The 25,602-nt window shown below is 54.0% G+C and overlaps 1 protein-coding gene across 12 annotated transcripts in view; it reads left to right on the plus strand.

Annotated features, from left to right (window-relative positions):
• Positions 1 to 25,602, plus strand: part of CSNK1E (casein kinase 1 epsilon) — a 36,967-nt gene continuing 11,365 nt past the window's right edge. For 3 of the 12 annotated variants that reach the window (XM_027540798.1, XM_027540800.1, XM_027540799.1), the window contains exons 1-3: positions 11,921 to 12,046; positions 15,522 to 15,606; positions 25,365 to 25,475. In XM_027540798.1, the coding sequence (XP_027396599.1) occupies positions 15,531 to 15,606; positions 25,365 to 25,475 (187 nt within the window). In that variant the 5' untranslated portion in view covers positions 11,921 to 12,046; positions 15,522 to 15,530. Of the gene's footprint in view, positions 74 to 11,917; positions 12,047 to 12,192; positions 12,254 to 12,279; positions 12,391 to 15,521; positions 15,607 to 25,364; positions 25,476 to 25,602 lie in introns of those variants that run through there. The other 9 variants (XM_027540801.1, XM_027540803.1, XM_027540802.1 and 6 more) reach the window with 7 other exon arrangements.

Consider the following 25,602-nt stretch of genomic DNA (forward strand, 5'->3'; position numbering starts at 1 on the left):
CGCGCTCGCAGAGTCCTCACCTGGAGGGACAGGTGTGCGCATCTGGCATCGGAGGCCAGCCCACGAGTGTCAGGTGAGCGTCCGCAGGAGCTCCAACCGGGGGAGCTAAGAGGAGGGTCTGGGGTGGGAGTCTTCACTGGACCCAGAAAAGAGCCTGGTCTAAGAGCGAAGCTGGTCCGGCGTGCGAGGAGGTACTGGTTTCTCCCCAAACTACCTATCTCTTGTTTATAGTCACGGTGTACTGAAAGCGTAGCCTTTGGAGGGATTTGAAGGAGGGGAAGCTGACGGGGAAATAGCAGATTTCCAAATATTTCAACCACAAATTATTATTTTTTTACACGGTATCTTTTCTTTGTTGTAAAAGTAACAGACACTGATTGTTTGGCAACTGGATAAAAGTAGGAAAGAAATCACCCATGGTACTAACACACAAGCAAAACAACTGTGGCTATTTTGATGTATTTCCTTTCAATCTTTTTTCTGGAGGCAGTCATTGTAATGCAACTTTATCATACTGTATTTACAGGTTTTGTGTCTTCCCTTCTTAACATTGTGTCATATGCATTTTCTTGTGTTGTTATTAGTCATTCCAGTATGTATAATCATTATTTTTAATGGCTGCATAATGTTACATTTGAAGGATGGGCCGTAGTTGGGTACCATTCTGAACACTTGGAGGAAGGATTAGAAGGGGGGACAGAGATGTATAATAGAAAGAACATGGGCTCTAGGTCAAGGAGGCCTTCAACAAAGGAATCTTGGGAAAGATCTTTGCTTTCTCTAAGCATCAGTTTCCACATCTGAGAAATGGCTACATAAATCTGTTTCCCCAGGGTACTGTGAAGATTAAGTGAGCTAATTTATGTAGACAATCCCCATCTCCCACCCAGCTCCCATGGTTCCAGCAGAAAAAGGGTCCACTTGTTTGTGAGGTTGGAGGAGGGATTTGGACGAGTGGAAACTGCTCAATGAGTGGAGTAGAGGAAGAGTTGGGGATGGAGGATGGGTTCTTGGGGAAAACCTCAGAATGGAGAGGCCTCTGGGTCTGGGAAAGATGGGCATGGCCATCCACTGTGTTTGGGACAGGCACAGACAGGGCCCCTAAGGCCCTGCTGGCAACCTCCAGCCACCTCCTTGGGTTCAGCTCCTCAGCTTCTGGAAAGAGTTCAGAGTGAGCGGATTGCAAGAAAAGTAGAGTGGGCAGAGGTGGAGCTTAGTCGTCAGCCCCTTGTACAGATAAGGAAACTGAGGCTTGAGCACAGGTGATTTGTTCAGGATCCACACAGGCAGCAGTAACAGAGTACATGTGGAGTCCCAGGCTCCTAATACCCTCAGGGGCCTCCACACCAGAGACTACTCAGTGTAGGAAGAGGAAGAGGTCAGGGCTGAGTCACCAGCTGCACTTATACCAGGCTAAGTTGTGCTTAGAGAAAACAGATGTCTCTGTTCTGCAAGCCTCCATTTTCTCATCTGTCAAATGGGGAGAATAACTCCTCACCTACCTACTTAGTACCCACTGCCAGGCCTGCCTATCCACAGCTAGCCAGGGCCTCCTTCCACTTTCAGGGACATAGTCTGTCTCTGGTCATACACCCTTACTCTGAGCCCCTCATCTTCTTGACCCCTAGCCATCTTCAGGGGGATGGGGTCTGGGACTTGTCAGCTTCACTAGGCTGTGGCCACACTTCAGTTAGAGTGGGAAATCCATACTCTCCGAATCATCTGTTTCCTGACCTGGGACATTCTGTTCTGTGTTTCTAATTTGGCTCTCCCATAATGTGCCCTGACAGCCCGCTCCCACTGGATGAGAAGGACTCTGAATCCTGGCAGGAACTCCTGAGGACTAAGAAAATCTTGTACTGAGGGTCTACAATCCTCTGAGGCTTTCTCTTTTCTTTATTCTTTTTTGGCCAAGCTGCGGAGCTTTCGAGATCTAAGTTCCCTGATCAGGAATCAAATCCCCCAGGGCCCAGCAGTAGACACGCAGAGTCCTAACCACTGGACCATTAGGGGAATTCCCTTGAGGCTGTCTGTTTCTGCCAGGCCTGTCACTCCAGGACAATAACGAGGGTGTCAGGGATCTCTGATGTTCTGAAGCAGAATCGGGGAAGTCGCCTTCCAATTCACAGAACTTGAGAACTAAGACTTGTTGAGAGCCTCTTGTCCTCTCAAGAGGTTTGCCAGCCTCTTTTTCTAAGTGCTTTTGAGCCATACTATGAAATTGTCCCCTTATTGTTCCCATTTTACAGATGGTGAAACTGAGGCACAAAAAGTTAAATAAATTACTCACATGGAGCCAAGATTCAATCCTGGCCATGCTAACTCAAGTGTTGGTTCCCATTACTGCTGCCTCTTTAGCCTACAATGGTGTCTGATTTGATGCACACCTGTTGTCATCTTCTGCCTGGACCATCAGGGCTTTCTGGGATGTCAATATCCTGCTGATGTCCTGTTGATGTCCTTAACCCTGGTCACACTGATTTCTAATGACTCATTCTGGGTTCTGAGTCTGCAACTGACACACTCCATCAGAGCAGGGCTCATCCCAAGGCCCAGACCAAGCCTGGCTCTGCTTCCTGTAACTGAGTTGGTTATAACTGCACATATCAATATGTGTCAGGCTCTGGCTACAGACTTTTGGTCCATCACCTCTTTTAATCCACTTGAGTGCTATTACCACACCAATCCCTGAGATGATGAAATGAGGCTTCGGAAGGTTTTATAAACTCACCCTGCCACATAGGCCAGAAGTAGCTGATGGAGGACTTGAATCCAACTCGTTGAAGCAGGGTCTCTACCATCACTGCCTCTCAAGTGAGAACGCATTGCAGGGCTCCTAAACACTAATGCAGACTTTGGCTGCATACCCAGTCTGTACAGATAATTTTGAACATGGCTTTTGTATTTAAATGTATGTCTGTTTGTTACAACTTAAGTGTGTGTGTATATATATATTTTCTGTGTTAATGCATGTGTGTGTGCTGTGCGCACTGTCTCTTCAGTCGTGTCTGACTCTTTGCTACCCTGTGGACTGTAGCCCGCCAGGCTCCTTTGTCTATGGGATTCTCCAGGCAAGAATACTGGAGTGGGTTGCCCTCCTCCAGGGGATCTTCCTGACCCAGGGATCGAACCCCTGTCTCCTGAAGCTCCTGATTTACAAGCGGATTCTTTACTGCTGAGCCACTGGGGAAGCCGCAATGTGTGCATTATAAAACAAACATTAAATTAGAATACTTAGGGAATTCCCTGGTGATCCAGTGGTTAGGACTCCACACTTTCATTGTCAAGGGCTTAGGTTCAATCACTGGGTCAGGGAACTAAGATCCCACAAGCCACCCAGCATGGCCAAAAATAAATAAATAAAAATAAAATAGAATGTTTAGAAGGCTCAGGTGAATAAGAATACAAATTCCATTTTTTCTCTTCCCACACCCCAGTGGATCACTGCATGAACAGGTATCTACTTTGGACATAACCACCTTAGTGGGCCCCAGAATCCCCTGGATGCTTCCAGAGTGGGTGAGCAGACTCATTTAGTGGGGGCCTGAGATACGTGGGCAGGTCCAAGTTGGCCCGAGGGAGACAAAGGCAGACTGGGGCCCAGTCCCCGAGGATAGGGTGGGGCTCCAGAGTGGATCTGGGCTTCCCTGGTAGCTCAGACAGTAAAGCGTCTGTCTACAACGTGGGAGACCCGGGTTCGATCCCTGGGTTGGGAAGATCCCCTGGAGAAGGAAATGGCAATCCAGTCCAGTACTATTGCCTAGAAAATCCCATGTACAGAGGAGCCTGGTAGGCTACACAGTCCATGGGGTGGCAAAGAGTCGGACATGACTGAGCACTTTCACTTTCCAGAGTGGATCTGGGAGGGTAAACTGAGCCTTTCATAGCCTTTATGAACATTAGGTCAGATTCTCCTGGACTCTCGAGTTTTGAGCTGTGAAACAGGTGGGGCCATCTCCAGCTCCCAGGATTGTAGAATTCAACCAGGTTCAATCACGAGCGCCTAGTGTGGCCACGGGCACGTTGTGTATCCAATAAATGTCAGTTTGCTAGTTCAACTCCTCCCTCTCCTTTTCACCCATGTGTAAAACGTGAAGCTGCTCTGAGCTAACAGTGGATAAATCCCCTATTTAGCTGTTTTGGTTTGGAGACCCTGCTGACCTCCACCTTCTCCCCAGAGGGAGATTTGACTGGGTGCCATTTGACTGGTCTGCTCCCCAACCCCCAAATATCTGAGGTTCCTTCCATAGGGCATTCACCTGGGCTGTTCTTTTTTAGCTTCTGTCTCGTCGCCATCCTCAAATCCTATCCACTTTCAAGTCCCACCTCCCCCCACCCTCACCAATGGCAACTCCTGAGTCACTGAAAGGGCTGGGGCTCAGTGTGCTTAGAAGGAGACTCAGGGACTTGTCTGGATGCTCTATGTGTGCAGCACCTCACTTGAAGTTAAGAAAACCCAGAACTTCTCCTAGTACATCTCATAGAACGCCCCAGTGGAGGGCCAGGGGACGGCTGGCCACCATTTGGTGCCTCTGCCGACTGCAGGCCACGTGGATATGTCTGGCATTGTTAGTCCATCTTTTTTCTTTGGTACACCTAGCCTCCCCCCAGCGGATTTTCAACTCCTGGTGAGCAGAGTCCGGTGAGCATCTCTCAGGCCCTGAGAGAAGTTGGCATCAGGAAATGTTTGTGGACAGACATGTGACACAGTGAAGACATGATGAGTCGCAGCAACTATGCTGAGTTGAGAAGTGCTGTGGGAATTGGGATTATTAGCCATGGCAATCATTGTAATTCCCGTGGCCTGGCTAATGAGTGGTTGTGTATCCTGGGGACGGGATTCCTTGGATTCCCCGAGGATGGAAGGCGCGAGTTTTGGAGAGAGTCAACAGCAGTGTGAACAGGGGAGGTTGTGCCTTGTTCACAGGGGCCAGGTGAGCCCAGAGGGGCGGCCAGGGGACAGGCTGAGTTGTTGGAAGGAAGTGGATGAGGGTGGGGCTAGAGGCAGGGTGATGTGGTCCTTTGGTGATGCTGGGGTATTTTTAGTGCTCACTCTGCCTTTGGGACACGTGGCAGACATTCCTAACTCCTCTGGGAGTTGATTTCCCTTAAGAAGACAGCAGCATAGGAAATGCTGAGAGGGTGTGCCCTTGCCGAAGGGCGGGCTAGAGCCCACCACAAGAAGGCAGGGAGAGGGTGAGGAGAGACCACAGGCCTGTCCCTGAGGGGAGGCTGTCAGGCCACATCTGGCCCAGGGATGGAAAGTGCCCGGCCCCGCCTCCACCCCCACGACCACACACCCGGGCAGAGTTTGCTCATTGCACAAGTATTTATGGACACCCAATACCAACTAAGGGCCCACGGGAGCAGCCTGTTACATGAGGGGTCCTTTCTCTAGGAGATTATGTTCACGAGCATTAAAAATAAACGAGCTTATGTGTTCAGCCTCCAGCAAGTTCCGTAAAGACAAGAAAGTCAGGGTGATCCAGCAAACCAGGGTGGCCTGCTTTAGATTGTGTGATCAGGGAAGGCCTCTGTGAGGAGGTGACTTTTGAGTTGGGTGTTGAATCATGAGTAGGAGGCAGTCACTGAAGACCTGGGTGGGGGAGATCACTGTAGGCAGAAGGAGCGGGAGGGTGAGGGGCCCTGAGGTGTGACAAAACGGAAAGACGAGGAGAGGGTTTCAGGGTGAGACCTGAAAGGCAAATTGGGGCCAGATCGTGGCAGGCCTGGGAGAGGACGTGGATTTCACACGGCTAGAAGGAGCTGTGATGTATTTTCAGTAGCAGAGGGACACAACTTCAGCATTAACAGACCAGTGTAGGGTCCAAGTAATTCAAGCCAGGTTCAGAATGCAGTTGGGAGGCAGAGCTGACAGGAAGTGCACGTGTTTTGAATATGGGGGTGGTGATGGGAAGAGAACCCTTTCCCATTTGGCCCAGATGTGTGTGACCTCAGGTATTTCTTAACAGAGTGCCCGGATGTGGAGTGTGTAGGCCATTCCCCACCCGGTCCAGCCTTGAGTTTACGGACAGGAAGACTGAAGAAAGAGCCTTACAGGTCTCCTTGTCCAGCCCTCTGGAGGGGGGCTGTGAATTCTCCAAGGTCCCACTGAAGTTCAGGCCTCCTGGCCCCGGTCCAGGCCTCTTGCTGCCCTGCCCTGCTGCCTCTTGGCTGAAGCTGGCAGAGGAGGGAGGAATCACTGCCGGAATGACCTGACTAGTCATGACGATGTGGTGAGGTCACCCAGAAGAAGCGTGGAAAAGCAGTGGAACCTGGAGAGGGCAGGCCAGGGCAGGGCATCACTGTAGCAGCAGCCGGGGGGGGGGGGGGGGGGGGGCGCGGGGCGGGTGGGGTAAGAGGGACGTCCTGGAAGGGTCTGGGGCAAAGGGCCAGGGTGAATGGAATAAGGCAGCATTTTTAGGCTAGCATGCAGGACAACCTCTGAGAGCAGAGCCTACGTGGGCCACTGACCCTCGGGGGTCTCGGGAAAGACACTAGTAGGAGGACCCCAGATGAACTTCTCCTAGAAGCAAGAACACAGATGTAGACAGAGTGGGCAGGGCCAGTGGCTCACCTGGGCCCAGCTAGGCTTGCATCCTTCCAGCCCACCCACCCCAAAGGGATTGGTGGAGGCCCCTCTAGGGGGAGGTAAGGTAAGGAAAGAAGAAGGGATCCAGGACAGGCCTGTTTGCTCCCTAACTGCTCCTCAGAGCAATCAATAGCATCAGCATCTTCCTCTTATTCTGGACTTTTTCTGCACTAAGGTGTTTCTGTGCATGCCCATCTGTATTATCTCCACTTTACAAATGAGACTCAGAGAGTTAAAGGAATCTTCCTAGGGTCACACAATTCAAAAGTATCAAAGTCAGGTTTTTAACCACTGTGGGCTACTGTCTCAGACTCCCTCTGTGACCTTGAGCAAGACTCCCTGAGCCCCAGGCTCTCTGCCTGTGAAATGATGGAGTTGGAGTAAATGAGCCCCATGAGGCCCCCTGTCTCTCCACTGGGTCCCAGAATTGATTCTCGGGTAGAGGGGCTTAGTGGTCTGATGGAGGGGGCCAGGGTCCTGTCCCGGAGCTGTGTTCTCCACCAGCCTGGGCAAGGTGATTAAGAGCATAGGCTCTGCCAGGCCACTATCTCTGCGGAGGATACACGTGAAGATTGAATGCAGGTAACAGGGCTCAGGGAGGGCCTGGCACACAGTAGGTGCTCAGTAAGTGATAGCTCTTAGTGTATTCTCAGAGCTAGTGAAGGCCGCCCTTTCACAATCCAACCATTCACTCCTTCAGCACGTATTTGTTAAATCCCTCCTGTGTTTCTGAAGGACAGTAGTCTTGATCCTGGTGACCTAGTGATGCCCCCAGAGAGCTTTAACTCCCTGCCTTCTGATATTCCAGTGGGGGAGGCGGACCAAAAAAAAAAAAGCCACATGAAATAAATACCATGTAGAATAAGGTAGATAGTGATAAATGCCAGGACTCACTGGGAAAGACCCTGCTCCTAGGAAAGATTGAGGGCAGGAGGAGAAGGGGGCGACAGAGGATGAGATGGCTGGATGGCATCACCAACTCGATGGACATGAGTTTGAGCGAGCTCTGGGAGATGGTGAAGGACAGGGAAGCCTGGTGTACTGCAGTCCATGGGATCGCAAAGAGTCAGATACGTCTTAGTGACTGGACAACGAAGTGCCAGGAAACAAAACAAAGCAGAAAAGGAGAGGGAGAGGGAGGCAGTGTCTGGAGGAGGGTGGGGGGTGGGGGGTGGATCTTATATCAGGACTGGAAGGCCTCCCTGTGAAAGGGACTTGAAGGTCCTGACCTGAGCGAGGGAGGCTAATCCCTGCGGGAAACACGTCCTTGGCAGCTGGAGAGCCAGGCCTGAGATCCTGAGGCTTTGGGACAGCCTTGTGGGACAGATTGTGTAGGGTCATTTTTTTTTTAATGGTTTTTTTTTTTTTAATTCCTTTTTTAAAAACAATTTTATTTATTTATTGTTGGATGTGCTGGGTCTTCCTTGCTGCGTGGGCTTTCCTCTAGTTGCAGAGAGTGAGGGTTACTCTCTAGCTGTGGTGGTGTGCGGGCTTCTCATTGCAGTGACTTCTCTTGCAGAGCACAGGGACACCTGGGCTTCAGTAGTTGCGGCTCCCCGGCTCTAGAGCACGGGCTCAAAAGTTGTGGTGCACAGGCTTAGTTGCTCTGCGGCATGTGGAATCTTCCCAGATCAGGGATCAAACTGTGTCTCCTTCATTGGTAGGTGTATTCGTTACCACTGAGCCACCAGGGAAGCCCCCATAATTCACTTTTTCAATATTTTCTTGGCCATGCAGCACAGCATGTGGGATTTCAGTTCCCTGACCAGGGATCAAACCCTCATCCCTTGCATTGCAAGCTCTTAAGTCTTAACCACTGGACCACCAGGGAAGTCCTATGTAGGGTCATTTTAAGGATCCTCCCTGCTGCGTGGTAAATCTACAGTGACCTCCCCCTGCCCCAAGATTCAGGTTGCAGGTGCCTTGGGGGTGATACTGAAATCTTTCTTCTCATCACTGGGCACCACAAGCTTCCCAGCCCAGTGCTCTGGGTTACCAGAAAAAGTTCAAGCTCTCAGGAATGGCTGCCCCTGACCCAGTACAGAGGAGCTGAAACCCAGAGCTGGACTCAGTGATTAGCTCCTCACTGACACCTATTGTCCCAGGCCTGATTGCATCTTCTGGGTGGGTGGGTTGGTGAGGGAAGGGGAGGGAGGGGGGCTAGGGGAACTCCAGCCTGACACACCCTTGGGCTTTAAAGTTGGGAGTCAAGTCCTGGGAGGAATCATTGAGAATCCAGTCTGGAACCCAGCCTCAGGCCCAAAGGCTGCTAGACAGAACTCCCTTTGAATCACCTTTGAATCACCTCCCCACCTTGGCTGGGTTTTTCGGCCCCTCAGTTTTTTCTGAGAGCTGAGAGGCAAAGTCCTTTAAAAGGACTCATGGGTGGTGTCAGAGGGGAGAAGGAAGGAGGAGAACTTGGGCCCACAGAACAGCTAATCGGAAGGGGGTGTGGGGAGCATTCTTCCGAGGAAGAGACTGGGTGGGGACTGGGGGGAGAGGCTGGGGACAGGCCTTGAGGCAAGGAGTGGGTCTGAAGACTGGTTACCAGGATCAACAGTGGTGTGTGTGTGTGTGGAGGGGGGTCAGTTACAGGTTTTGGAATGGGAGGGGACATGTGACAAGACTGGGAGGGGAAGCTGGGACATCTGACTGTTAATGTGTGTGTGTGTGTTAGTTGCTCAGTCATGTCCGACTCTTGGCAACCCCATGGACTGTAGCCCGCCAGGCTCCTCCGTCCATGGTATTCTCAGGCAAGAATACTGGAATGGGTTGCCATTTACTTCTCCAGGGGATCTTCCCGACCCAGGGATCAAACCTGTGTCTCCTGCATTACAGGCGGATGCCTTACCGTCTGAGCTACTAGAGAAGTCCCTAGTTAATGTGTACCTGGAGGCAAAGGTGAGGAGCCTCAGATTTCTCCCTGAACCAAGGAAAGGACAGAGGAGGATTCCGTCTCCTCTACTGAGGATTGAGAGGGTTAAATGAGATAGTAGGTGCTGGTGGGGGGTGGGGGATTATCAGTCCCTTCTTGGAGAAAGAGGGCTGGGAAACAGGGCCATGTAGGAAGCATGGGATGGTTGGCTGGGATGGAGAGTACAGTGGTGTATCCACCCTGCTTAGTAGTGCCATGGGAGGCCCTCTGCCTGGGGACCCGGGCCTGGCACCTTGTCTTACTCAGGAGAACCTGCAATCACAGGCAGGGTTGGCCTCCCTGGGCTCTAGAAGCAGGATTCAGGGTTGATGAGATTGGGTTGGAAAGAGATGACAACGGAAGGGCCTTGGTAGCCAAGCCTGGTGGGTGGCTTCTACAGGTCACATTGGGGGCCTCCAGGAGATGAGGGAGTCATCAAAATGGGCAAAACAAAGCTGACATGAGGAAACCAGGGCCCTTGAGCTGTGACCAAAGTAGGTGGCTGCCACCCAGGCCAGCTAAGTATGGCCAGGGCCCAGAGTGAGTTTGGGCCCAGAGTGGCAGTTCTCCCAGTACTTCAAGAGAAGTAGGGAATACAGACCTGTCATCTAAAATCTTTCCTTTTTTAAAAAATTTATCCACTTATTTAGCTGTGCCAGGTCTTGGTTGCCGTGTGTGGGAGCTTTCATTGCAGCATGTGGGATCTAGTTCCCCAACCAGGGATTGAACCTGTGCCCTCTGCATTGGGAACATGGAGTCTTAACCACTGGACCACCAGGCAAGTCCCAGATCTTTCCATTTTAAAACTCTGGGAATCAGTTAACAAAGCAAAAGAAATAACAACAAAAAGCACCACGCAGGCCAGGCAAAGCCTACCACTTTTGACTGGTGACCCTCTCCTCTGGCAACAGTGGCACTGAGGGCAGGTCCCCAGTTGAATGTCCCAGACCTCTCCTGGAAGACTTGTCCTCGCTCTCCTGCTCTTGGAAGCGAGACTGTGATAGACTCAGTTTCCCAGGGCCCGATGGGAGAACAGAGACATCTTGGGCTGTGTGGCCCTGGGCCAACCCCTTGCCCTCTCTGGACTGCGGTTTCCTGGGCTCTGAAAGAAACCAGTCTGTGGGGCTCCTGCCAGTTTGGAGACTGTGTGACTAAGTTCTCAGGCTTGAAGGAAGATGCGATTATTATTGACGTGACTCTTCCCACCAACCATGCTTCTGGGATTGGATGCGGTGCACTCTAGCACTTTGCGTGTCCACAGCCAGAGTTGTGTGCATGAATGGTTGTGTGTCATAATTTGGAGCTTTGCATGGTACAGTGTAAATATCATTGTGTTAATAACTCTGCCCTGGAACCTTTCATCCCCTGCTCTGGAAGCCAGTAGGAAGCCTTAATTAATTCTTGGTGGCCTTGGGAGGGGTGCAGGTGAGGAAACCTAAGCCCAGAGCTGGGAGGCAACTTGGCTAAATGTGCAACACTTGGGGGACCCTGACTCAAGTGTTGGTTCCAGGTCAGGGAAGGCAGGAACCAACCCGTGCCAGGCCATTCCTGTGTGGGGTCCAGTCATTAAACGTGTGAGGACAGGATTGGGTTTGAGGTCAGCTCTGTGCCCACGAGTTTGAGCTGTGGGAAGAGGAAGAAGGCAGAAGAGAAAGGTCACTTGAGTTTTTCTATGGAGGGGAGAAAGCAGCACAGCCTTGGCTACCTCTCTGGACCTTTTGTCAATGTCCCTCCATCTCTTGCTATCTTGTCAAAAAGTTGGCCCCTGAGTCAACCTGGCCTGCGTGCTCAGCAGCACTCAGAGCCCCGAGGCGAGGCGGAGTAAGCCCTCAACTCTCTAAACAATCTCCTTTTGCAGTAACTCACATAAACACCGGCCTTCGGAGGGGCCCACTGCTAGGGTGTGAGAGGAGACAGAACCCGGCAGAGGAGAGAGGACGGTCTGGGGCTAGAAGACCCCAGCTTTTGGGGCGCCTCCTCCTCCCCACCACCACCCAGGTTTTTCCACCTGTGCCCCCCACTGGATCAGTGGTGTTCGTGTCTGTGTGCGCTTCCCGGCCCCACACGGAAGACCCGGTTCCTTGGAAGGCGCTCCTCGCGAGGCTGGTGGGGGGAACCGTGTTTCCCGGCTGCGGGCCCCCAGCGTCCCCGGGATCAGGGGGGGCGCGGGCCCTTTAAATCCTCCGGGGCGGCGGCGGCGGGTCGGGGATGACATCAGCGGGCGGGCCCGGGGCTCAATGGGAGCCGGCGGGCGCGCGCCGTGCGGGAGCGCGCGAGCCGGCGGCGGGGGCGGTCGGGCAGAAGGGCCCGGAGGAGGGAGGTGGCGGCGGCGGCGGCGGCGGCGTTGAGAGCCAGATCCTGAACCCGGCCGGGGCGAGCGGAGCGGGGCGCGGCGGCGCGGCGGCGGCGGCGGCGGCTGGGCCGGGAGAGGCTGGCGCGGCGGGCGGCTCTGCAAATCCTCCGGCATCCGCCCCGGCGGGCCGCCCCCGCCTGCGGCAGCCCCCCGAGCAGCGGCCCGGCACCGGCGCCTTCCCGGCGGGGTAAATATTGGGGGGCCGCGGGCCGGCGGAGGGGCGCAAACCTGGGGGGAAACGGGGCTCCCTCCGCCTCTTTGTTTTTGCGCGAGAGGGAGGGGGGAGAGGGCGGACACACACGCGTTCGCACTCGGCTATGGGGGGGCTGCCCGGGCGCCGCCCGCTCGGCCCGGCGAGGACAAAGGCGCGGCTGGGGACGAGAAGGAGAGGAGGGTGACTATTTTGCAGGCTTGCCCAGGGGAGCCCCCCACCCCAAGTCCGGCTCGCCTCTGTCTCCCCAGCTGGACCCTTCAAGGCCCCGGCCGGCCGAGGCGGCCACCCCTGGCTGCGATTTGAGGACGCTGACGGAGGTGGGGGGGTCCGGGACTGGGGTGCCGGGGACACCCGATTCTGTTGATTCGGGATTCTCAGCCAAACCCTTGGCTTCGGTAGGCTTCACTAGCCCATTAGCAGCGCCCCCCACCCCTCCGCTCCTGGCTTGAGTGCTCCAGACCTGGGGGTCAGCAGGGCTGCTCCTGCGTGTTGGATGGGGTCGCTTTGGGGCCCTGGGGTGATGGGGTGTGTGGTCACCCAGCCACCGACTCTTGTTTTCCTTTGTGGAGAGAAAGAAAGGGGTGGGGGTTATTTATCAGATCGGATTCTCCCATTTCTGCCTGTGAGAAATCCATGTTTTGCAAGTCCCTGCGGAAGAGAAAACTATGTTTGTGCCCGGGTGTCTTTAGAGAGCAGATTCCCAAGCTCTTCACACCCAAACTCAAAGTGGGGTGAGCCCCCTCCCCAACTTTTTCTCTTAGTTTTCTTGCATATATTCTTGGAGTAGCCTTCTTTGGGGAGAAGGATTTGGGGACAGGGCCAGGGGATCCCCAGTGTCTTAAGTTGCACCCGTTCAATAAATGCCTGTGTCTTGGGGCTCCTTTGGCTGGCTGGCTGGGATGTCCCTCCAATTTTTATTTTAATGATCCAGGGAGGGAGGTGGGCAGGGAGTAAGAAGACTGCCCATGTGCCATTCAGCTTGGTAGTTTGTCTCATTTTTCTTAACCAGTTGAAACTCTGGAATCTTCACGTCCGCCTTTTTTATCCCCTTCATTTCTTCCAGCGCCACCCCCCCTTCCTCCCCCCAAAAAGAAGCAGCAAAGAACTGGAAAGCCTCTCCCATTCCCGCCTCAAGTCTTTCTGCTCTCTGGGAGGCTTTTGAGGGGGACAGGGCTGGGACACTCTAGGCTCTCCTTGAGGCCTTGGCCCCTGGAGTGTAGGAGCAACACTGGCCGGTCTGGGTGGTAGCACAGAGCTGGGTGGGGGGTGGGTTGCCTGCAGGGCTAGTGGTTTGCACCCTCTCTTCTCCCCTTTTCTGCCGACAGCCGGGTGAGTGGGGAGGGGCTGGGGGGGTCATGTGCGGTGTATTTATGTAAGACACCCAGACGGGAGGGCACGGGTATTTATATAACCCGGCGTGGGTATTTATGTAATATAGGATGCGGGTGTATTTATGTTCCTTTCCGAACCTGCGGCTTGCCCGGCTGCCATGTGTGGTCTCTGAATTGGCGTTGGCGGAAAACGGACTTGGGGGTTGGCGGTGTTTGTGTGTGTACACACCCGCGTCCCCCCACCCCCACCCCATTCCCCCCCCCCCACAGCGGGGCTCCCGGTACATGTCTGCGTTTCTTTCTTCCTTTGAAGTGTCCACACAGGACGGTGTGTGTGTGAGGTGTGTGGCGGGTGAGTTTCCCACAAATGTGGAGTGGGTTCTCCTGGCCGCCCTGGCACCTCCACTGAGACTGGCCGGGGCGTGTGGGCAGAGGCCCTTGGTGGAGAGCCCGGAGTTTGGCCGGCGCGGGGTGGAGGCTCCTTCCTTGTGACCACTGCTGAAGGGCTAGCAGCGGCTCCCTGGGAACTGGCACTGGGGTGGACGTCTCTCCTGGGCAGGAGCTGTCGGCTCCTCGCCTCCACCCGGGCGGGGGGAGGCAGAGAGTGACCACGACCTTGTGGCAGAAAGCTCTCCTCCCACCTCCCCTCCCAGGTGGGTCTGGCTTTCCGGGTAGTCCTTAGTGTGGGGAAGGGGCTGAGACTTTGCCATTTTTCCCCCTTCCTGTGCGGCCTCCTGGCCCTGGCATCAGCTGGTGGGTGGGAGGCCGCCAGGTAGGGCAGCAGGAGCCCTGTCTGGGCCTTAGGGTAGGAGACTTGCTGCTGGAGGGGAGGTGGGCAGGCTGCGTGACCTCCCTGGGCTTGAGTTCTCTGTCTGCAGAGAGCATCTCGCCTTCCTAGTTGTCTACACTGGCTGTCTTGTAGACACTCTGTGATTTTAGCCGACCCCCACACAACCTTCTCCTTATTTCATAGGCCCCCCCAGAGCAAGACCTCATCTCCCAGCCTTGGAGTTTCCTCCTCTGCTGGCCAGAACCTCGAGAGTGCCCAGACCTTTGCCCCAGGCCAGAGCAGAGGGGTCCCTCCCAGGGTGGTCCCTGCTGTTCAGAGAGCTTGGGAAAGCTTGGACACCCAGCGTGGGGCACAACAGGGAGGGAAGTGCTCAGATAGGCACTTCCCCCCAGACTCCTCCCACCCCACAGAAGCTGACGGGCGGCTCAAAACTTGGCTTTGGTCCCCTTGGTTGCTCTGCAGGGCTCTCTTAGGAGACCCTCCTCGTCTTGAAGAAAGCCAGCCCCAAACTCTCTGTCTATCCATAGAAGGCCGTACAGAGTCCTGTTGCGGTTCTTGGTGTTGGCGAGGTTGAGAGAGGGAGAAGGCCAGAAGCTGGATGTTCAGGGGGCCCCTTTCTGGCCTTCCCCCTGAGTTAGGGCAACCTCTCTTTGTGGGGCTCAGTGCACACTTGTAGAGTCTACCTCTGGGAAGACCTGTCCAGGCTGTGGAGACCTGGCCTTCAGTTCTTGGTGCTGGAAGCCTGGGGTGGGAATGGGGTCACCGGGACCCCATCATTTCCACGTCCTAAGGGGGCTGAGGAACTCCTTTGGGGACCCTCCATTCACTCTGTCCTCCTGTCCCTGGAGGTTGGAATTAGCAGGTGGTTGCCATGGCAGCAGCCCCAAGGTGATCAGCTTCTGCATCTGCCCTCCCCATCACCCCCTCTGTCCTTGATTTTCCTTTCAGGGTCTTTGCCCATTGTGACTAGCCTGCCCTGAGAGACTCCTATTGGAGAGTCCCCAAATGCATGTCCCCCGAGGAACTGCTTGCTTTGCTCTTTCCTCCTGCCCCCTGTCTCCAACCCCCTTCTTCTGCCTGGCGACACTGACACCTGTTCTGATAGCCTCACCACCCGTGGAGGCTGTTGGGCTACCTGACACATGGTTGCCCTCAGGCAAAGTGAGGCCAAATCCCTTCCAGGCCAGCCGGATGGAGATCCCAGTGTCCCGAGTTTTTTCTTGTGGCTTTGTCAGACCTTTTTGGTGGTGGAGGGGTGGGGTCTGGGGGCTCACCCCCTTCCCAGCTCCCCTCCTCTCTGACCCTGTGTTTCTGCTTCCCTCTGCAGGAGTGAACCATGGAGCTACGTGTGGGGAATAAGTACCGCCTGGGCCGGAAGATCGGGAGCGGGTCCTTTGGAGACATCTACCTAGGTGAGTGTTTCTGGCTCCAGCTCAGTGGATCTGGAGCCCCTGGGACAGCGCTGGGGACTCGGAGGAAAGATGCCAAGATTTCACACTCTGAAGCTAGAACCTGACTCTGGTACCGTGTTTTGATCGTTTTGTCCCAGAACCATCCCAGGTGGGGAGGAAGCCGCAGGCTGGGGGTGAGGCAGGCCGAGGGACTCCTCCTCAGTCAGGGCAGGAGGGTGGGCGGCCGGGATGTCAGTGCTGCCATCGGGCTGTAGGAGGTATTTTTAACTCTTGGTTTCTAGCTGCAGATGACCTGGGTTTCCATCTGGGCGTGGGAAAGCCCAGGCTGGGTTAGCACCCCTGTCTTGTCTCCTGGGAAAAAGGATGCTGGTGGACAGAAGTGGCCTGGGCCGCTGTTGCTTCCCCCGTTTGGCCTGCCCCGCCAGACGGCCGCCTGGAATTCAGCCCAGGAAGACTTTGGAATGATGCAGCCTCCCCACTAACCACGGGGGCGGGGGCGGCGGGGGGGCGGTGGCGGGGCGGCGGCGGTGGTCTTAACTTTTTAGAATCTCTCTCCCCGGATGTGCTTCCTGTTGAAAGGCTGAGCATGGTCTCGTGTTGTTGATTGAGTAAATCACTGACATCTCATCCCTGTCCTTGACCCTGGAGAATGCCACTTTCTCAGCGGCCCTGGATCGGGGAGGGGGGCGAAGTCAGGAGGCGCGACCCTTCCTTGGCAGTTGTTGGTCCAGAGAGAGAGACTGTGTTGGTCGATCGGGAGTGGGAGTTGTTAGAGCGAGGTAGCAGCCCCTGGGGTTTCTCCCCATTGCTGTCCCTGTGCTCTTGCCAGCATCTGTGCTTCAGTTTCCCTCCTGGAAAAAGAGTCGTTGGTCAGTTCTGTCCTGAGCGGAGGAAGCCTACAGGTCAGTGTGCCGGGCTTGTTGCTTCAGACCTCAGAGGGTTTCTCTTACCCAGTGGTCTGGGTCCCTGCCCTCTTGGGGTATGAGATCTGCTTCTCAGTGAGCCACTTCTTCTCCATCAAGGTCGGGGGAGACATGTATGCCCACATTCTTCAGGCAGTACTTGTGCTGGGAGCCCTGTGCGAATGTGGTCTCTGCTTACAGCCGCCTCTGGGGACAACGCCGAGCTGTTCCCGCTTTACAGATCGAGACAGGGTGGAATGGTCAGGTTGGCCACCAAGACTTTTCTCCAAAACTAGAAATGACAAGGCGCTCTCTTGGTGACAAGGTCCAGGGGTTAGGACTGCATGCTTCACTATCAAGGGCGCAGTTTCGATCCCTGCTCAGGGCACTAAGATCCCATGGGCCAGGTGGTGTGGCCAAAAAAGAAAAGAAAAAAAAAAAACTAGAAAAGGCAGACTTTCTACCCATAGCCCTCCAAGGAGTAAGAGTGTAGAGGACAGAACATGGGAGGGAGCCGTCAGACCTGGCTTGGTGCGGTCGCTGAGGTCTGTGCGATGCAGCAGGTTTGTGTGATGCTGCCGCCTGGCTGACCAAGGACTTCCAGGAGGCACATGAGGAGAGCATCTTGTAGACTGGCAAGTGCCAGCCAGATGTGCACGTCACGGTCAGGTACCTAGTAGACCACCCTCCTGTAAACACTGCAGAGCCCAGGGCAGAGGAGGAGGGGACAGTGCAAGCGGGAGCTGATGGAAGGGTTTGCTCTGCCACTCTGAACTCCTGTGGGTGTGGGGAGGGGCACTGGCTTGCCTCCATGCTTTTGCCCCAGGGCTCAGCACGTGGGGGTTCAGTGAAAGCCTCTGAAATGAAGGAATGAGGAAATGAGGCTGTGACACTCAGAGGCCTGTGAAGTGGCAGGGGAGAAGAAGGATGGGATGTGGGGGGCAAGTTCAGGTCCCTGGTCTATTTCTCATGGGCTTTGACACCTGGGATAAGTCATTTTCTCTCTCTGAGCCTCAGCATTCTCATCCGTGAAAGAGGGAGGTACCCCATCTCCTTTCTGTTTGTGAAATTGGGGTGAACATAGAGGATCCGCTTATCGTGGCAGCTTCGGGCTCAGAACTGAAGCCTGGAGCCGTTGGTTCAAGGTGGCTTTTGGCAGATGCACAACACTGGGTCCCAGGCCTTCTCTATACAGAAGGGAAACTGAGGCCCCGAGATGGAGGGCAACCCAAGGTCATTCAGAAAGCCAGTGTTCCTGGTCCTCCCTGGGACAGGACTTCTGTTTATCCAGTAATCATCTGTGTGACTTGCTCAGTTGTGCTGACTCTCTGCGACCCCATAGACTGTAGCCCACCAGGCCCCTCTGTCCATGGGATTTTCAGGCAAGAATACTAGAGTGGGTTGCCATTTCCTTCTCTAGAGGATCTTCCCAACCCAGGGACCAAACTTGGGTCCCCCGCATTGGAGGCAGATTCCTTACCATCTGAGCCACCAAGAGAAGCCTTAATTCCCAGTATTCATCTAGTTCATTTTAAAGTTTAGGTCCGAGTTCACTCCTCCAATTTACTCTGGAGTACATTCTACCGGCTCTGGGTATTGGCCTTTCTTTACCTCGTGTGTGCCCTTGGACAAGGGATGACCTCTGCCAGCCTTGGCATCTCCGTCTGCAAGGTGGGGTCGTGAGGCCACCAGGGTGGCGAGAAGCAGCGAGATCAGGGCACACAGACCCTCTGCATGCGCTCAGCCCAGCAGTGGTGCTTTCTTGTGGTGTCCCCCAGCCCTCAGTCTTGGTTAGGATTTGCTACCATCAGAGGAGCTGGGTCCCCTTGGGCCTGAGCTGGGGTGGGGGCAGGGGGTGCAGGAGCCAGTTCTCCGCTGACTGTCCAGCCTTCATCGGTGCACAGGCCGTGGGGACCCTGGCCTGGTGCAATGTCCCGCCAGCTCCTTCCTGGGCCCCTTTCTCTGGCGTGGGGGTGGCAGGGATTGTAGGGCCTGCCCAGCTGGCCTCGCTGGCTCCCTTTGTTCAGAGCTCTGGCCACATTCTCATCGCTGGTGCTGGCGCCAGGGCCTGACTCCAGATGGCCTCTGCAGGTGGGGCTGGGCGCGGCCTCCAGGCCCTGCTTTCCAGGATCGACCGAGGGCAAGCACATTTGTGGATGTGGCTTCCTGGCCGGTAGTGGTCCTCTTCAGGTCCCTCCTCCCTCGCCCTTGGCATCTCAAGGGGCTGCCCAGCAGGGGTGGCCCGCTTTGCTAGTGGCCAAGCTTGTGCCACCAACTCTACCAGCTGCCGACCGACTGCCCTCAGGAACTCTCTAGACCTCTTCTTAGTCTCTGGGCCTCAGTTCCAAATGGGGAGGGGATGGCCCACTGCAGTGGGTGATTGTGGGGTGTGCGTCATCCCCACCTTCCGTCCAGCCAGGTCCCTGATTATGCCAGTGTCTGAGGGAGCCCCCATGTGAGATTGGTCATCCTCCTCCCCATCTAGAACTTGCCAAGGTCCCAGACCCTCAAGGGCTAGCCGGGGCCAAGCCCTTCTCTGTGTCCAAATTTGTTTTCCAGAGTGTTTCATCCCTGCCCCACCTCCCTGCAGAACTGCTGTATCCGACCAAGGGGCCCCCTCTGCTGCCCTCGCCTGGCGCTTTGTGCCTAGTCAAAGTTATCCATTGTCATTGCCACAGAAGGTGAGCTGAGCTCCTCCAAGGCGGGGCCGGCTCAGGGCTCAGTGTGTGTCTGTTGAGTGATGAATGAGATGCTAGGGAATTAAAATCGAGAAAAAAGCAGCAGCTCCAGAGATGAAGTTTCAGATCCTGGCTCTGCCCCAGCCGGTTCTGTGTGACCTCAGGCCAGTTACTTAACCTGTCTGAGCCTCAGGTCCACAGCTGTGAGAAGTAAGGGAGGTCAGAGAGAGGACTTGCAACTTCCTGGTAAGAGTTCAGGGGCAGTGCGGGGATCTGGTGGGGCTGGTGGGACCCGGAGGCAGCTTGGCAGTAGTAGGAGTCATACGCCTTTGTCTAACATCTTAGGTCCCTGCTCAGGGATGCTGTGCAGCGTTTGCTCATTGATTGACCTTTGGTGTCTCAGTTTCCACACGTGTCAAATAGAGATAAAGGCAGTAGTACTTGCAGGATGGTGTGTAAGGGCCCAAAGGCCCCTCCCCTTCACCCCCCCTCCCCCATCTCGGGGAGGGGCCTTCCCCGTGCACCTCTGCTCTCCGCACAATCTGCTGAATCATAAGTGCTGAAGGCCCTGCGTCGCCCAGGCCCTGCCCCCTGCCTGAGCGGGGCCACCGTCGTCTGGACAGTTGCAGCAGCCTCTGTGCAGATCCCCACCAACTTCAAGTCCTCTCCTGTCCTTCCTGATACACCAGTGGTCCCAACAAGAGGTGGGACTGCCGGATTTTATCACACGGGAGACATCAGTTTTGGTTGTTTTGGCTCAGGGTGGGGGGACTGCTGGCAGCTGGTGGGTAGAGTCGGGAATGCTGGAGAACACCCTGCAATGCGCAGGACGGCCCCACCACAGAATCACAGGGCCCTGTAATAAGGCAGCCAGGCCTGGTCCCCAGAGGCTCAGGCTGATGCCTAGGATTGTGGCACTTGAGACCCTTCCCGCCTCCTCCCCGCTCACCTCTTCCACTGTCTGCTTCGGCCCACTCGAGCACCAGCTAGCTGCACCAGAACCACCCAGAGCTCACTGCACCCCACCCGTCGGGCCTTTGCACGTGCTATGACCACTCTGGCCCAGTCCTCCTCACACCGCAGGAGCCTTTGCAGCCTTTCCTGCCACTGCTAGGCTGGTGGACTGCAGTGAGCCCCAGCCCCCACCGCCTGCATCCTTACTGTGCCCCCAGAAACACGCGAGGCTTTCCCCAGCGATGAGTGTTGATGTTTCAAAAGCACCTTAGAGTTTGCACAGTGCTTTCTCTCCTCCCATTGTGCACTGAATTTGGAGATCTGCTTTATTTTTTTAATTTTAATTTTGTATGATTCAGAAATGAAAATACACACAACCAAAGTCCAAAATACACAAGCATACTAAGGGAAAGAAGCCAGTTACAAAAGATCGCATATTGTATGATTCCATCTGTATGAAGTGGCAGGAGTAGGCATATCCATAGAGACAGAAAGTGGCTCCGTGGGTGCCTAGATTGGGGGGGTTGCTGGGGGAGGTGGGGAGTAACTACTAAGAGATACGCGTGTTTTGAGGATGGTGAAAGTATTCTAAAATTGATTGTGGTCCCGGTTGCATAACCTTGTGAATGTACCAAAAAAACCCCACTGAATCCTACACTTCAAAGTATGTGAATTTTAACAAAGGTTTTGAAAAAAAACAAGGGCAACATATAACTTAGTATCAGAGAAATGTCCTTTCACTCCCCTGCCCTGCTCCAGCCTTGTGGGTTTCTCCTGTTTCTTTTCAGTGTTTCTTTATGTAGATACAACCAAACACAGATACATACTGTGTCCTCGAGCATAGAATACATACAGTTCTGTACTTCGCCTTTTCACTTCCTATATCTTTGAGATCTTTCCACTTCTGCACCGAGAGAGCTTCCTCATTCTTTCTCCATTGTGTTCCGCTTATGGATGGGCCTTTCTTTATTTAACCAGGGCCTGCGCTGGACATTTGGGTTGTTTCCAAGCTTTTACTATTGCAAACAGCCTACAGCCCACAGCCTCATCCAGGCCTGTTTTGCCCTGTGTGTGCCTGTGTCGACTAAACTCCCCCAAGTGGAAGCCGGAGGGAGCCAGGCGGCCCTGCAGCCTGCTTCCCCAGTTCATATGGGGCCTGCCCGCTGGGGAGGGGAGCCCCCTGCCCCTGCAATGCAGGCCACCTTACGTGGACCTGGTCTTTCAGGATAATATTAACTTATATTTTCTCTTACAGGAGGTTGGGTGTCTTCATGAGTAAGCCATTTTTATACTAATAATTTCTTTCTCTGTTAAGTGTGTGTTTGACTCCTTCAGCCTATTTTCTGTGGAGTTGTTGGTCTCTTTCCTGCTGATTTGTAGATGCTCAGTATAAGTGTGATATTAGTTCTTTGCCATTGATAAAAGTTACGAGTATGTACTGTAAGTCTTTGGAGTTTGTTTGTGGTGTTTTTGCCATGCGGAAGGGATTCCTCTTTTGGAGGGGAGGGAGACTTTTTTTTTATGGCTTCTGGATGTTAAGTCAGGGATAGAAGACCTTTCAGTTCAGTTCAGTTGCTCAGTCGTATCCGACTCTTTGCAACCCCATGGACTGCAGCACACCAGGCTTCCCTGTCCATCACCAGCTCCCAGAGCATACTCAAACTCACGTCCATCGAGTTGGTGATGCCATCCAACCATCTCATCCTTTGTCATCCCCTTCTCCCGCCTTCAGTCTTTCCCAGCATCAGGGTCTTTTCAAAAGCGTCAGTTCTTCACATCAGGTGGCCAAAGTATTGGAGTTTCAGCTTCAGCATCAGTCCTTCCAATGAAAATTCAGGACTGATTTCCCTTAAGATGAACTGGTTGGATCTCCTTGCAGTCCAAGGGACTCTCAAGAGTCTTCTCCAAGACCACAGTTCAAAAGCATCAATTCTTCGGCACTCAGCTTTCTTTATAGTCCAACTCTCACATCCATACATGACTACTGGAAAAATCATAGCTTTGACTAGACTGACCTTTGTTGGCAAAATAATGTCTCTGCTTTTTAATATGTTGTCAGGTTGGTCATAGCTTTTCTTCCAAGGAGCAAGTGTCTTAATTTCATGGCTGCAGTCACCATCTGCAGTGATTTTGGAGCCCAACCGTTGTTTCCCTATCTATTTGCCTTGAAGTGATGGGACCAGATGCCATGATCTTAGTTTTCTGAATGTTGAGTTTTAACCCAACTTTTTCACTCTCCTCTTTCACTTTCATCAAGAGGCTCTTTAGTTCTTTGCTTTCTGCCATAAGGGTCACGTCATCTGCATGTCTGAAGTTACTGATATTTCTCCTGGCAATCTTGATTCCTTCTTGTACTTCATTCAGCCCGGCATTTCTCATAATGTACTCTGCATATAAGTTAAATAGGCAGGGTTACAGTATACAGTCTTGACGTACTCCTTTCCCGATTTGGAACCAGTCTGTTGTTCCATGTACACTTTTAACTGTTGCTTCTTGACCTGCATACACATTTCTCAGGAGACAGGTCAGGTGGTCTGGTATTCCCATCTCTAGAAGAATTTCCCACAGTTTGTTGTGATCCACACAGTCAAAGGCGTTGGCGTAGTCAATAAAGCAGAAGTAGATGTTTTTCTGGAATTCTCTTGCTTTTTTGATGATCCAGCAGATGTTGGCTATTTGATCTCTGGTTCCTCTGCCTTTTCTAAATCCAGCTTGAACATCTGGAAGTTCTTGGTTCACATACTGTTGAAGCCTGGCTTGGAGAATATTGAGCATTACTTTGCTAGTGTGTGAGATGAGTGCAATGGTGCAGTAGTTTGAACATTCTTTGGCATTGCCTTTCTTTGGGAAACCTTGCCTACCCCCAAATTAAAAGCAATGCTCCCTTCCTGTAACATCTCATTGTTTTATTTTTTAAATTAAATGTATAAAACATGTGCATGGTTTAAGGCACTCTTCTCACCACTAGTTGGAGGAAGACAGCTCTGTCACCCTGAAGACCCCTAGTAACCCACCCCATCCTGCCGTCTGCTTCCCCCACACGGAGGTAACCACACCCCATCCTGCCCTTTGCTTCCCCCAAACAAAGGTAAGGACTGTCTGAATCTTACATTTTAAGTTATTCCCTTTTGTTGAAGAGTTCTATCACATGTTTATATCCCTAAACTGTATATATTTCGGCATGGAATGTTTTAAAATTGAGACAGTCAGGATTGTGCTTGCATCCTTCTGTCTCTTCCTTCCTCTTTTTTTTCTCCCCCTGAAATTGAGGTGAAATTCACATGACATACAATTAATCATTTTAAAAGTATACCATTGTCTGATAGGACTGAGCAACTTCACTTTCACTTTTCACTTTCATGCATTGGAGAAGGAAATGGCAACCCACTCCAGTGTTCTTGCCTGGAGAATCCCAGGGACCGGGGAGCCTGGTGGGCTGCAGGGGAGTCTATGGGGTCCATGGGGTCGCACAGAGTCGGACACGACTGAAGCGACCTAGCAGCAGCAGCAGTACAATCTCAGGGGCTTCCCTGGTGGCTCAGATGGTAAAGCGTCTGCCTGCAATGCAGGAGACCTGGGTTCGATCCCTGGGTCGGGAAGATCCCCTGGAGAAGGAAATGGCATCCCACTCCAGTACTCTTGCCTGGAAAATTCCATGGATGGCGGAGCTTGGTAGGCTACAGTCCATGGGATCACATTCGGATAGGACTGAGCAGCTTCACTGACTCTAGTACAATCCCAGTGTGTGTGACCACCATCCCTGTCTAGTTCCAAAACATTTTCATCACCCAGAAGAAAACCCTGCACCTGTTAAGCAGGGTAGCCTGCCCTGTGGCCTGTCCTACTTCCCCCTGCCCCAGTCCCTGGCAGCCACCAGTCTAACCTTTGTCTCTGTGGGTTCCCCTGTTCCGGGCATTTCATATACTGGAATCAGACAGTGTTTGCCCTCTGGAGTGTGGCTGATCCACCATGCACCATGTTTGTGAGGTTCGTCAGCGTCGCAGCCTGTGTCGGTCCCCTGTTCGTTTTTAGGGACAGGCAGAGTGGCGGTCCACGGCTGCGCTGATGAGCTCTCGGGTGTCTCCACCTTCTGGCCTTTGTCAGCGGTGCTGCTCCTTGCCCTCTGCTCAGGGAGGGTTCAGGTGCAGAGAGCCACCCCCACAGCCGTCGTGCTGGTTCCCCCTGCCTGGGGCGTCCCTGGGCGCCTGCCCCACCTCGTGGCTGATTTCTGGCGCTGGACATTGTGCTCCTTTGCTGCTGCGCAAAGGTCCTTGCTTGGCCTCCCGGCAGTCACGTTTCTGAAGGGTGTACCCTTGGGAGTGGCCTGGTTTGGCTGAGGGTCTGTGTGTGTTCAGCTTTACCAGACAGAGACCAGCCTGGCCTCCAAAGTGGTTGAGCCAACTTACACTCCAGTCTTTTTTCCCCCGTGTGATCTTCTGCTCTACTCAGGACTTGTGGTGCGTGGCGTGAGCTGTGTTGTCTTTCCTCAGATTGCCAGCTGTTCCAGGCATGTTTGTTGTGGAGCCCCATCTCGGGCATCCCTGGTTTAAGGTCCTGGCTTTATCATGCCCTCCCTTCTTCCAGTGGCTGTCTCCTCCTCCGGACTTTCTGTGTTGTCTCTGTGCTGAGACTACACCATTTAGTGATGGCAGCTCTAGTACCCCTTGGCTCCCAGCAGGAGCTGGCCTCTCAGCTTAGCCCCCAGCCTTCCAGCTCAGCCTGCCCGTGGCTGCAGCTGGGGAAACTGAGGCCCGGCACAGCTTGGGTTGGGATCTTTCTCGAGACGGCCCTGCGCCTCTGCCCGTTCCCCTCCTCGGCTCTACGCCCCACTGACGGCGCCTCTCTCCAGGGAGTCCTCAGTGGCTCCACTCTGCAGGACACAGCTCCCTTGAGTGGTCTGGGAACGTTTTTTGGCCCCGCCCTGACCCCCTCCCGTCTGGTCGCCTGCTGCCCCAGCCTCCAGTTCTCTGCATGGTCCGCAGCCCTTCCCTCCTTCCACCAGCATGTGCTGCAGTTCTGGTTCTCCCTTCCTGCCCAGGCTGGGTCAGGGGCATGCTCTGTGCTCCCTGGTCCCTCTGCTTCCCCTGGATACAGCCTGGGGCCTCCACCACCTTTCCAGCCTCTTCCCAAGGGACACTGAGCTGCTCAGGGGCAGACATGGAGTGGTCCTGGCCTGGGGCTGCCTGGCCAGCTGAGTGTGACCTGGGTCCCTCTACCCCTGCAGGTGCCAATATTGCCTCTGGTGAAGAAGTCGCTATCAAGCTAGAGTGTGTGAAGACGAAGCACCCCCAGCTGCACATCGAGAGCAAATTCTACAAAATGATGCAGGGGGGAGGTGAGGGCCGGAGGGGCGGTGGGTGTGGGGGTGGGAGCTCTGCACCTGTGCCTTGAGCACTTGCACGGGGAGGGGCCCACGGACTGGTGGGCTGGGGAGTGATGGCGCCTGACTGCCCTGCCTCCAT

This window comes from Bos indicus x Bos taurus, chromosome 5 (assembly GCF_003369695.1).
Source record: "Bos indicus x Bos taurus breed Angus x Brahman F1 hybrid chromosome 5, Bos_hybrid_MaternalHap_v2.0, whole genome shotgun sequence".
NCBI lineage: Eukaryota > Metazoa > Chordata > Mammalia > Artiodactyla > Bovidae > Bos > Bos indicus x Bos taurus.